This window comes from Engraulis encrasicolus, chromosome 8 (genome assembly GCF_034702125.1).
Source record: "Engraulis encrasicolus isolate BLACKSEA-1 chromosome 8, IST_EnEncr_1.0, whole genome shotgun sequence".
NCBI classification, from domain to species: Eukaryota; Metazoa; Chordata; class Actinopteri; order Clupeiformes; family Engraulidae; genus Engraulis; species Engraulis encrasicolus.
Window position 1 is genome coordinate 1,192,501 of NC_085864.1, and position 12,500 is coordinate 1,205,000.

The 12,500-nt window shown below is 43.9% G+C and overlaps 1 protein-coding gene across 3 annotated transcripts in view; it reads right to left on the reverse strand.

Annotated features, from left to right (window-relative positions):
• The window catches only part of tenm4 (teneurin transmembrane protein 4), a 359,210-nt gene that overhangs the window by 286,363 nt on the left and 60,347 nt on the right, over window positions 1-12,500 (reverse strand). For all 3 annotated transcript variants that reach the window (XM_063204786.1, XM_063204785.1, XM_063204784.1), the window contains exons 2-3: window positions 4,020-4,311; window positions 1,478-1,753 (exon numbers count right to left, since the gene is read on the reverse strand). In XM_063204786.1, the coding sequence (XP_063060856.1) occupies window positions 1,478-1,753; window positions 4,020-4,245 (502 nt within the window). In that variant the 5' untranslated portion in view covers window positions 4,246-4,311. The remainder of the gene's footprint in view (window positions 1-1,477; window positions 1,754-4,019; window positions 4,312-12,500) is intronic.

Here is a 12,500-nt window from a genome sequence, read left to right on the forward strand (position 1 = left end):
CAGGCAGCCCCCAGGAGCACAGATCAGGGAGCAGAGAGCAGAGGAGGAGAAGAGCAACCCCAGACAAGACACCACACACCACCAGACCGTCTCCGTTCCGCTATGCTACGCTGCTCCGACCTGCCCTGCCTGCCTGCCTGGCTAGTGATGTCATCAACATCACCTGTCACCATCGTGCGACGGCACGACTAATCATGGCACCGTGTCTAATTGCTGTCTTCGGGCGAGCCGGGGGGGAGATCAAGATTATGTTACCACGGTGCAAAAAAAAAGAACAAAAATGTGACAGTTGACGGAAGTTTTATTTTGTCTTCTTTAAGTCTATTTGAGGCTTTGATTTTGCCGTCCCTCTGTGAAGATGCACTTGGAAGAGATTATAGGGAGTTGGACACGGTCCACATCTGCCCATTAGAATGACTTACTTGGACTTTGAAAAATTACATGTAATAAAAGTAGAATAACATCTAAGCTATGGAAAACATGTTGGCTTTATTTTCACAAGAGCGCCAAAGGCAGGGTGATTTCAAACAAAAACACAAAAAATTATGCAAATAAACAAATAAAAGTATTAGGCCAGGGTCACTGGGTTTAAGTTGCTAAAATGGACAATGCAGGGGATTGTGAAATTTCACAGTTCAGTTGAAATCAGTAATTGTTGTGTAATGCTATCTCTAAAGTGTGTGCCTTACCACGCACTAAAAAAACAACTGCCCAGGGGCAACCCCTTCAACTAACCCTGTTGTAAGAGGCCACTCATTACCTACTCAAAACAACAGCTGACAAGCTTCAAGAGAGTCCATGATTATGGATGAGGTCAGTGGCTATGCAAGATCAACATCAACATCAGCCAAAAAAAACAAAGAGAAATTCAAAACTATCTCGTCAAAAAACGTCACTTCAGTTCAACAACTCGCGAACCAAATCTAAAGAGTAAAGAAAAATAAAATGAAGGGGGTTGTTTTGAAAATTGCTAGCCCAGATGACCAAAGTTGCCCTTCTGGTCACAGACATGGTTCACTGGGAGCAGCTCTAGGCTTTGCCTACTACAAGCCTCCGGTGGCTCAGGTTCATATGGGGTAGTGTGTGGGGTGGGCAGAGAAGAGGGAAACAACCATGTGGCACAACCTGCCATTTTGATGCTCATTTTTGCAGAGAGGAGAGATGTGACACCTGGGGCAGCAGAATACGTCTCCGGCTCAAGTGAGTGATTACAGTACATCGTGACTCAGGCAGCCTGCAGTAGACCTGTGTAAAAGGCTTGTCCAGTTTCAGCTTTGTGCACGTGTTTCATAGTAAACAAACAAAAAGACTATATTGCAAATACATCTACAAGACGTCCTGTCTGGTATATCAACATAGGAAACAACAAACAACACAAAAACAAAAACATCAACAACAACAAAAACAAGAAATAAAAAAACAAAAAACAAAACAAGAGGGTTAGGTTTTTATATTTAAAAAGAAAATAGAGCCTTACCATTCTCTGTGTTCTCGTGTTCGGTGTCAGTCAGTGTCAGGTTGGAGTTGGCCCGGCTGGAGAGGCAGGAGCTGCGGCCCGACTTGGTGTTCTGGCGGCCCCACAGGCGCACAGCGTGCTCGGGGGACATGATGCCGTCCGTCTCGGTGTCCGCATCGGAGCCCACGCTCACTGAGTAGTCGCGATGCGGCAGGCTGCCCAGGTCCGGGCGGTAGGCCGCCACGTGAGATGGCACCGCCTCCCCGAAGCCTAGGTCACGCAGAGAGAAGTCTGCTCCTGAAAGCAGAAATAGCACATACGTTTCATTCATTTAGTATCTATATGCAGCCATACATACACTGAGAGAAGTCTACTGCTGGGGTGGACAGAAACACAATCAAACTACTACCTATGTATTGTCCAGTCATACACATCGAGCACCTCTACCACAGCTGTAGCCCCCAGAGCGAGTTATCGTGTATATAGTATTTACATTACATTTAAATACCTTTGGTTGACACTTTTATTGTGTAACTTACAGTTCTATAGATACAGGATATTGGTTATAGTCCTTAGAGCAATGTGAGCTATAGATATCTTGCTCAAGAGCATTTTAGTTATGGATGGTACAGGATTTGAACCATACTCTCTAGCCATAAGGCCATGCCTGCCCCCTCACAGGTACGTGCAATGCAACCATTGGTTATAAATCTATGAGCCGAGCTACAGTATTAGTGATATCTGAACTGGGAATAACACAGAAGAAATACAGTACATATGGAGATCATAATGATGACCAGAGGGAATGGTAAGTACGCTGACAGATGGAGACACTTCCTTGTGAACTTATGAAAGATCATCCCTAATTGGGGACATCCAGTAGATTAATAACTGCCTCAATCAAAAAAGTATGCAACAGATCAAAATCTACCCTCATCAACTTTTTTTCCACATCAAAACACGTCACCCACCAAACTTTACTTTAAGTTCTGATATTCCTTTTTTTATCACAATCCTAGAGCTGCAAAGAAGGCAAACCATTGCAGCAGTTTGTCCATGGCTTGCATGTTTCCTGTGATTAAACCAGGAAGCAAGTGCCGGAGACAAAAGCAAAGCACCAGAAAAAAAGCACCAAGAGTGCTGGTGCCACTGGTGGTGTGATCAAGAGCCACACTGCATTTAGTATTCATGGGGAGTTAAAAAGGTTTGTGAGCGAGCAAACGAACGAGTGAAGAGAAGAGAAGAGAGAACAAGCGAAAGAGCGGATGCTTCTCCCACTCTCTGCTCGCCATCATCATCTGCGTACATCAGAAGGTCGTAAAAAGACATCAGAGAGCCCTGGCATGGCTGGGCCGGGCCCTCCTCGTTAAATCTCAGGATAATATAATGTCAGGTCTACAACAGTGCAATAAGAACTCTTTTATCCTCTGAGAGAAAGTTTCTCAGATGGTTAGAGCCAAAGGATAACCTACTGTATGACACTAACTGTACTACTGTACTACATTAAATCCCTAAAAAATTAAATATCACACACAGTTTGGCTTAATTGTCGAAGAAAAAGGAGGAGACTGAAAAATGTTTCATCTGAAATGTTTCAGATACGTAGCTCGTGGTGGCATCTAAAAAGGTTTAAAACCTTGCACTTGTAAGATACAGCAAACAAACTTCTACAGATTTATAAGAACAAACCATTTCATAGATGCTGTAACATGGTGGCCTTTCTTCTCAAGAAGGTCGTTCTATCTCATTTGGGTCGATATGGTACATTTATGCATTTCAGTTACCGTATAAACTTATGTGTATGTGCATGCATAATTCATTGCATGGGTTATTGCATTGTAGTGTGTGTGTGTGTGTGTGTGTGTGTGTGTGTGTGTGTGTGTGTGTGTGTGTGTGTGTGTGTGTGTGTGTGTGTGTGTGTGTGTGTGTGTGTGTGTGTGTGTGTGTGTGTGTGTTTGTAGTGTGCCTTTGTGCGTCTTTTCTACACATAAAATACATATTGCATTTTCATTATGCCCATACATGGAACATTCACACAATAATCACTAGGAGCAGCAGCAGTCTGATTGATCAGTGCAGAGCAGTATCACTCCTTTACCTTGTCTGCAGAACTTGTGGACCTAATCACTATGTCTCTGTCTCTGCTAAGTAGTAACTGGTTATGTACTTGTACACAAATGACAGCAATGCCAACTTTGTGAGTGAGGCAAAACTATTTAAATTAAATGACCGAAAAGTGTGATCATTCTGCTATTGAAATCTCTCTTGGCGGCCACTCCCCTCCGCAATAGTCCAAATAGTTTGAAGAGAGAAAAGGGGCCCCAGGCCCCTCTTTGCCTAGGGCCACCAAATACCTAAAAACAGCATTGCTCCTCCTTGCCTTAGTCATTACGTTTTTTCCCTTTACCGAACATGTCACACATCAACATCCAAGATGATGATGGAGGTTACACCATCCAAACATGTCAGGTAAAGCTTAAAATGCGAAAGCCTGTACGTCTGAAACAAAAAGAAAACAATTTTTTAACAAGAAGACATGATGAATGAAATCTGTTCTCCGTACCTTGTCTGCAGAACTCGTCGACCTCATGGTGCACCACGTCCTTGACTCTGCTCCCGTAGGCCAGCCGCGAGTCCTGGTCGAAGGCCTTGAGTGTCTCGCTGGAGCTGTAGGACTTGGGGTTGATCTTGCCGCCGTCCTCGCTGTCGGCCGATGAGCTGGTGTAGCGGCGTTCCGCGTCCCGCCGGGAGGTCAGCGAGCGGTAGGGTCTGCGTTCCTTCACTTCCATGGCAACGACCTCTTCTCTTCAGTCAGCATCAAAAAGGTACAGGGAAGGTGTTCAGACCAAGAAAAGCTGCAGGGGAGGTGAAGGGGATAGGCAGACAAGGGGAGGGGGAGGGAGAAAGGAGGGAAGAGGCAGAGAACAAAGGAGAATGTTCTTGATTACTATTATATGGCTTTTTTTTACTTTTCTTTTACAATCTGGAGGTATGGTTATGCACCATGCTGGTTGCAGGTTATTTTCTTTCTTTCTTTCTTTCTTTCTTTCTTTCTTTCTTTCTTTCTTTCTTTCTTTCTTTCTTTCTTTCTTCTTTCTTTCTTCAACCACTTACTCACATTCTTCCACTTAAATGAGCAATTTGAGTGAGAAATTACCATTTGTTTTGGCACACAACCTGCTTCTCCGTAAAATGATCCTCTGCGAATCACTACATTAATATATCCCAGTGACAGCCCTGAACGTACTCAGGGTATGTATTTAATTAGCGTAATCTCGGGTTGGCTATCCTGTAGGCTGCAGAAATGTTTAAGCCTCTCCACACACTTCCTCTCATAAGGACCTACACACACTCTGCTCTCTTCAGAGCATCGTAATGAAGTGCCTGAGTGAGAAATATGCGTTTCTCATTTATTTCCAGACATTAAACTCGGGCTACACCTCTGACCTATGATGTCATGGAGTTTAGTCTGGAAATCTGCTTGGTTTCATAAGAGCATATTGCTCTGGGAATAAGGTTTTTTGAGGTAAGAATTTTCTTTAACTGACAGACACCAGACTAGACACAACTTTCCCCTGGGCATGAAATCCCAGTTATGAGTGTAATACATTTACGAGCACTAGGCTGCAGACACTGAGGACACTAGCAAGATCCTCTTTATTCGATAGCGACTTGATTTTTGTTGCACATGATGGGTTTTTGTGGAAAAGGGGATGCTTTGCTGAAATGGAGCCCCTCCAAAAGCTTTCCCTGCAAATACAGCAGTTAGCGACGAAGAAGGCAGGATTAATTTTCTTTAATATAAAATGCCGCACAACAAATCTTAGTCCCATAAAGTTTTACGATCCCAGTCCCCCCCTTCACACACAAATATTCCTTTTTATGTGCTATAGAGAAAGGCTGCTATCCGAGGAACTCTTAAAGAGGCAGGTGTCCTTCCACAGATTGCACTTTTTATAACTCACGAATCACCACAGGCGCCAAAGTGGACCAAACTACCAAACTGCACAGAATACCAAACCAGTATGGGGTGTTTAAAGTCAGACTTGTCTATAAACCTATGACAGATAATGCTCAATAAAAAAACGCAAATGGGAGAAGAGGGAACAATTCATTAAAAATCTATTGGAAAATAATTTATGTGCGTCTGCACTAACAAACATTTGAGGGAATAAAAAAACTATGCTCTGTCCGCTTGCTATGAGAGCCTATTTGAAAGGCTAATTAACCTGTTTAACTTGCTAAGCAATTTTCCAAATTCAAACAAATTGGCCAGCCAAGACGGCAGTGGAGTAGAAAAATTAGGGCAATATGCTGGGACTTCAATTACACCCCAGCATATGCTAATCTGATGTAGCAGGTAATATTTACTGGCGAGGCAAAAAAAAAAAGAAAAAAACGGAATGGCTGGTCTCTAATGGTGGCAGTAGGCTAGTGGCAGCAGTAGCGACAGCAGCACCTTTTCCCCAATGCTTTTAGAGGGGGGTTATATGGTCCAGATAACAATTTATAGGCGGCTGCTCCCGGCCTGGCAGGTTATCGCATGGCTCTGCAGCTACTGGGTGGGGAGCTTAAAGCATGTCATTGTGGATTTATGAAGTTGATTAGAGGATAGGTCATTGTTTTCTCTAAAGGCTCAGTAAAGGTGGAGAGATTTCCACCGGCGCTGATTCATTTAGCCCCCCGCCCCGTTCGACATGGCCAGGGTTCTTTGTTCCAAATCAGGAGTGTCACACAACTCAGGGCGTATTATCTCAAATTGATTCGCCTCTCCTCCATGCACTACGCTTTTCTTTTTCTTTTTCGGTTTTCATTTCAGTCATACGTGCTGTAGCTCAGCAGACGTGGTGTGTTATACGAGAGGCAATTTTGACCCATGGCTATAGATTAAAAGACGGAGGGGACGCAAACAAACACAAGAGACACACTTGCGTTTGAAGCAAGTGAAAGAAATATGGCTACAATATTTTCATGACTCGATTTCACACCGTAAAGAAAGAAATGACATGAATAACAAGGCAATTTTTCAAGAAGGATCGCTTCATAAAACAAACCGAGTGCTCTGTCATGCACACAGGAAAGAAATGTGTGGTAATCATTCAGCACAATATGTTCGTTCGAGTTCAGACTAGGCTTTTCTATCAGAGGATAAGCCGTTTAAGTCCACTGTATTATAATTGTGTGGGACAAACCCATAATCCACTGTAAACTATATCTACCATAGTCCAGCTCACCCATCCACAGCCCCAACATCAACACACCCCAGCTCCAACCCAAGACAACCCCTACCCTCGCTCTAACCCGCTCCATAATAAAAGGTCTTTATTGGAAGCGGCTTTGTGGAGCGGGGGTCACCTTTTGTATGGCCTGACAGCTGAAAAGATGCCAGTGATTAATGACTTTTGGGGACCTCTATACAAGGACCTCCGCTGCTGCTGACAAAAACAGCTTTTGTCTTTGGTTACCCAAAAAAAAAGAATCGTCAAAGTGTACTTAAGGCAGCTGCTTGTGCATTTTTGGAAGCGTTCCTTTTCTTTTCCTTTTTTGGAAACTAGTTCTTCCACTTTTTTGGCCCCAAATTTTCAGCAACTTCTCTTGGCCATGCAAATTGAAATGGAACCAAAGAGATGCCAAAATGCCTCAAGCCATCCTTACGACCCAACCACAGAGCCCTCCGTCAGAAGTCTAGGGGTGTTCTAGAGCCCCGTTGTTTTTAGAGTTCCAAGGAGTTTGGCTCCAGGGGCCAGCCATGTCTCTTTTGCATACTGCTTCCTCTCCATTGTATTTGGGCTGGTGCTCCTAGAGTTCGTACCTTAAGGGCCATGGGAAAAGGCAGTTCAACCTTTCAGCGGAGACCAACTGCCAACACAGCGCGCACGCACGCACGCACGCACGCACACACGCACGCACGCACGCACGCACGCACGCACGCACGCACGCACACACACACACACACACACACACACACACACACACACACACACACACACACACACACACACCATGAACAGGCTAGGCATTTTCCATACTGTCCTGTTGTTTGGCAGCAATGATTAAAATACAGTATACATTTTCAAGTATGATAGTTCTATTGTGTGGTAATAAAAACCGTGTGGTGGACTGATGAAGATGAATGAAATGCAATCATAGACACGCACACACACACGCACACATACACTGAAAATACAGACTCAACCCAAGAGTTAATAACAAAAAGTCTCTATGAAGACAGATAATAATAAATGACTACCACAGCTCTAAAACTCAAAGACAGAGTTCTGATACTCATCTAGCACTATTATTTCAAAGACAGCAGCTGCACTCGTACTTCTGAGAGAGAGGACAGGAGAGGGAGAGGGAGAGGGAGAGAGACAGAGAGAGAGAGAGAGAGAGAGAGAGAGAGAGAGAGAGAGAGAGAGAGAGAGAGAGAGAGAGAGAGAGAGAGAGAGAATGAGAGAAGCTTAAAGCATGTCTCATGTCTATAAAGATGGTCCACTGCTCAACTTCAGTCTACAAATTCACACACAGCCAAAAAAAGAAATAAAAGAATGAAGCAGGGGAAAAGAAAAAATACAGATGAAAAGGGCCTTCCATACAAGTAACACAATCACAATGCTGAGAACCAAACACACACATTTGCCGGATGAAGCTTAGGTCAGCATTGAGTAGAAGTCAGGAGAAGAAGGCTGGAGAATGGAGGGAGGCTAGGATGCTGTAATGGAGGAAAGAGGGGGAGAAGAGGAAAGAGGGAGAGATGGATGGAGCGAGGGATAGAGGATGGAGCAGAAGAAAAAAGGAGAAGAAGAGAGGGGGAGAGGAGGACAGAGGAAGAGATGCAGGGAGCGAGGGGAGGAGGCAAGATAGAATGGCTAGAATAGCTGGGATGCTTCAATCCTCACTATTGCAGTAGAGGAGTTGGGGTGAGAAGGATGAAGAAGGATGGAGGTAGAGAGCGAGGGATGTAGGATAGAGGTAAGGAGGGGTAGTAGAACCGCTTGAGGCGAGTGGGATAGGAGGATGGAGGGAGAGATGGGTGGAGAGGGAAGGATGAGGGAGCAAGGGATTGAGGATGCTTCAGCTGTGAGCATTAGAGGAGAGGAGAGGGAGAGAGAAGAATAACAGGAGGGTGGGGGGTAGGGACGGAGAGAGGAAGGAATGGAGAGAGGGAGGGTAGGATGCCTCTGTCATCATTAGGACTGTAGAACATGATTATAGATTTCTTGTTTGGTCCTTCATCTCCCCCACTGTGCTCTCGGATGGATGGAAAACAAAATAAAATAAAAGTCATACACACAAACTCACACAGACATGGACACATACCCCCATAAACACATGCACATGCACACAGGTACAGGCGCACACACACACACACACACACACACACACACACACACACACACACACACACACACACACACACACACACACACACACACACACATAAACACATGCCTAAGTGGTTGTGAGTGGTTGCTTGCTGAGTTTGGATGCAGCATGAACAATAGCAAATGGCATCGGACTGCTATCAATAACTGGCCTGAAAACGCGGCGTAATAAATAAAATCCAGACGCACATCAGCAACAGAGGAGCTCCAGCTCCTGCCCTCCTGCACCCTTATTGCCCCTGGGCTGTACCACCAGCAGGCCCCTACACATATTACCCCCACACCAAAGCTCATACATTAATGTATGGCGTGCTTCTTTTTTTAGATCAACTATTTTTATTGTTTTCCGGGTGCGCTTTCCGTGTGATCCGTGTGTGTGTGTGTGTGTGTGTGTGTGTGTGTGTGTGTGTGTCGTCTACCTCTCCAAATTTCACATCATCCCTTAACATTTCCAGCCCAGTCCCTGTTTCCAATTTTGCAGAGTGTAGGCCTACTTCACGGTTTGCACTGCACTGAGGGTGGAGATCTTCAGTGATGTGTGGACAAAGGCTCAATGATACATAATCCCATAGGAAACAATGGTAGTCTATATTTAGCATATTTATGACATGGTATCATTTTTTGGGGTGTGTCTTTCTTAGTTTTTGCATACAGTCAATGCATGCTAGTTTTGGGGGCCCCCAATCACTTGAGGTGAAAGCTGTTGGAAAAGATGAGTAGGCTAACCCCATAGGAAACACTGTTTTTATGTAAAAAGTGACATTCTATCAGAATAATTTGGGCTGGGCCTGGTTGATCATATGTAGTCAAAGCATGCCGTAATGTCTCTGGGGAATGAACCATGATTTTGCAAAATGTGCGAATTTCTCTCGAATATCCGACATGAAAGTTGAAACCAAGTTCACCGTGACAGAACTTGGCTGCATCTCACCCACTGTCTACGTCTGCAAACCAACACATATTTCACTGCACTTTACTTCTACCACGAATGAAGCAAGAAATAAACACTGCTGTCTGAAGGACGGCATTTTCAAAACGCGTGTATTAGTTCTAATGATGCATTCCGACCGTTCGGATTTGTAGCTCACTTGTCAAAATGTGATGCCTCAAGTTTTGCACGTTGCGCACGGAGATAAAGACAAGTTCTACACACACAGCGAAGGAGGAGGGTTTTGGGGCTGCTCTATTATTTCCTATCACACGTATGGTTCAGTCTCATTTCTTAATTAGGTCCTAATGAGTCAATTTCGTTGTTGTCAGGGCGCCTTAGCTTCTTTGGTTGCAACAGCTAAGCGAAAAGTGGTAAATAAATAAATGCTCAATTTTAGCCAGCTGCTACCCAGACTGGTGAACATTACAAATTACAAACATGTTTCTATCACTATACAAGACGTACCTAAGAACTCGGCAACATAATCCTCAGCCCATAGCAGTTGTTCAGGTACCCTACTCAAAATCCGATCGAACAGGCAAAAGGTAACGTGACAGCGGAGACTGGAGACAGAGTGACCAGTGGTCCATTTCGTTTGTTGTGGGAGTGGGACATCTCGCGCGTAAATTCTATCTCGCGCGCGACTAGGTTATAACCTTGTAACTAGTTATGGAACGACCTTTGACAGATTGAGATCCCGTCTTTCTGATGCAGTGGTCACGAGAGGCAGTTGTAGACTGACCAAAAAAAGATAAATAGAATCTCGCTCAACACAATAATGTCTGTAGGCTACTAGGTCGCTGCCTAAAAGCTCCTTGCAGGGCGGCCAAGGGAGGTTTGAGGGGACAGATTTACGAGTGGTTGTATCTTTGCATATGGACAATATCGGCCCTTAAATTAAGAGCTGGTGGCAAGTAATCCCCTCCCCTCTGCTACTGGGTCACACACACACACACACACACACACATACTCTTTGTCTTTTTTAACATAAGTGTTCTCAATCTTTGTCAGGCCGAGGACCATTCCTACTCCCTTAAAAAACTGCCACTATAGTAATAGTGTTCTGTAATGCTAAGCTTCTACGACTCTCTTTCATCAAGCATACGGGGCACGCACCAGCCCAGGTCAGTTCACACATCTCAGGGCATTTCATGTACTTACAGAAACACAATTTTTAAATCATATGGAAATGTCAGCATGTGTGAGCGTGGTTTCTGTAGACTAGTCTACTATATGATTACAGTCTGGCTTTCAGCGGCTGGTTCAGCAGCAGCAGCAGCAGCAGCACTAGCCTACTCTGCAGTGAATCACAGTAGTCGGGATGGTGGCCTGGGACATTAGCGGGAGCACTAAGAGGATCAGCCTGAGTGAAATTGCATTTACGCTCCTGCCACCGAGTGCCACCAAGTGCCAAGGTCAAAAGGGGGGATTCGGGATTTGTGCTCATTGCCAATGACTTTTTGCACATGTAGGCTGGCTCACCGTGTGTGTGTGTGGGCTTCAATCACGTCAAACAATGTGAATAACCTAAGTGTGATGAAAGCTTTTTTTTACATATTGCTACAATGTGAATGACCTATAATGACTATTACTGCCATTGAGTGTCAAGGTCAAAAAGAGAGGATCAGGTTGTCTGCTTTGCCAGTGACTTTTGCACATCATGTGTGTGTTCAGAAAGGAAATAATATGCATCTTGCAACCATGTCATTAACGTGAATAAACTAACTGCTGTATGACAAAAGCTAAAATGAGATCCATTTTCTTTTTTTGGCAAAACAACATTGCACACTGGATACTCTGCATGAGTGTAAAATGCTGCTTATAATACAGCTACCACGTAATTAAAATAAAGTGGGGTGGACCGAGATCTCTGCTGCCAATGACTTACAGGCCAGCTGACCGTGTGAGCACATGTTCAGAACGGGAATGATAATTATTCTGCTATCTTGCTCATTATCATGTCAAACAATGTGGACAATATGATAAAAAAATAATAATAATAATAAATTCTTTACAAGAAAAATAAACCACTACACCCTGGATATTCTGTATACAGTGTACAACAATCCGTCAAGCATGTCATTACAATCAACAATGTGAATAATCCAAACATGATAAAAAAAAATCTACATTAGGTTCCTTTCTTTTTTTGTATAAACAACACCAGGTATATTCTGCATACAAAGTACAGTAGCCTATATAATAATCCTGCTGCCAAGTGAATAACCTCATGTGCTGAAAGCTAAATGTCCTTATCCTAACCGAGCTTAAAGCTAAACGTTATTACAACAAACATTGTGAATAACCTAACCACGCTTAAAGCTGAAAGGAGATGAGATGACCTTCAGAATCGCAGGTGAGCCATCTCATCTGTCCTGCTCTGCCTGGGGGATGACAACAATGGGGTCAAACGAATGAGGAAATCCCACCTCAGGAGGTAATGAAAACATGCTGTGTGGCGAATGGAGATTTAAAGAGCTTAGAATAAAATATAATTAGTGTGTGTGTGTGTGTGTGTGTGTGTGTGTGTGTGTGTGTGTGTGTGTGTGTGTGTGTGTGTGTGTGTGTGTGTGTGTGTGTATGTGTCCACAGAAATATAAACACATCTGCAGTGTACGTTGGATGCCAAAGGTCAGTGGCTATATCCGATCCATGCACAGACACAAGAAAAATAAAACACAAATCCGACCACATATGGTAAAGATGTTTTTTTTAATCATTCTAGAGC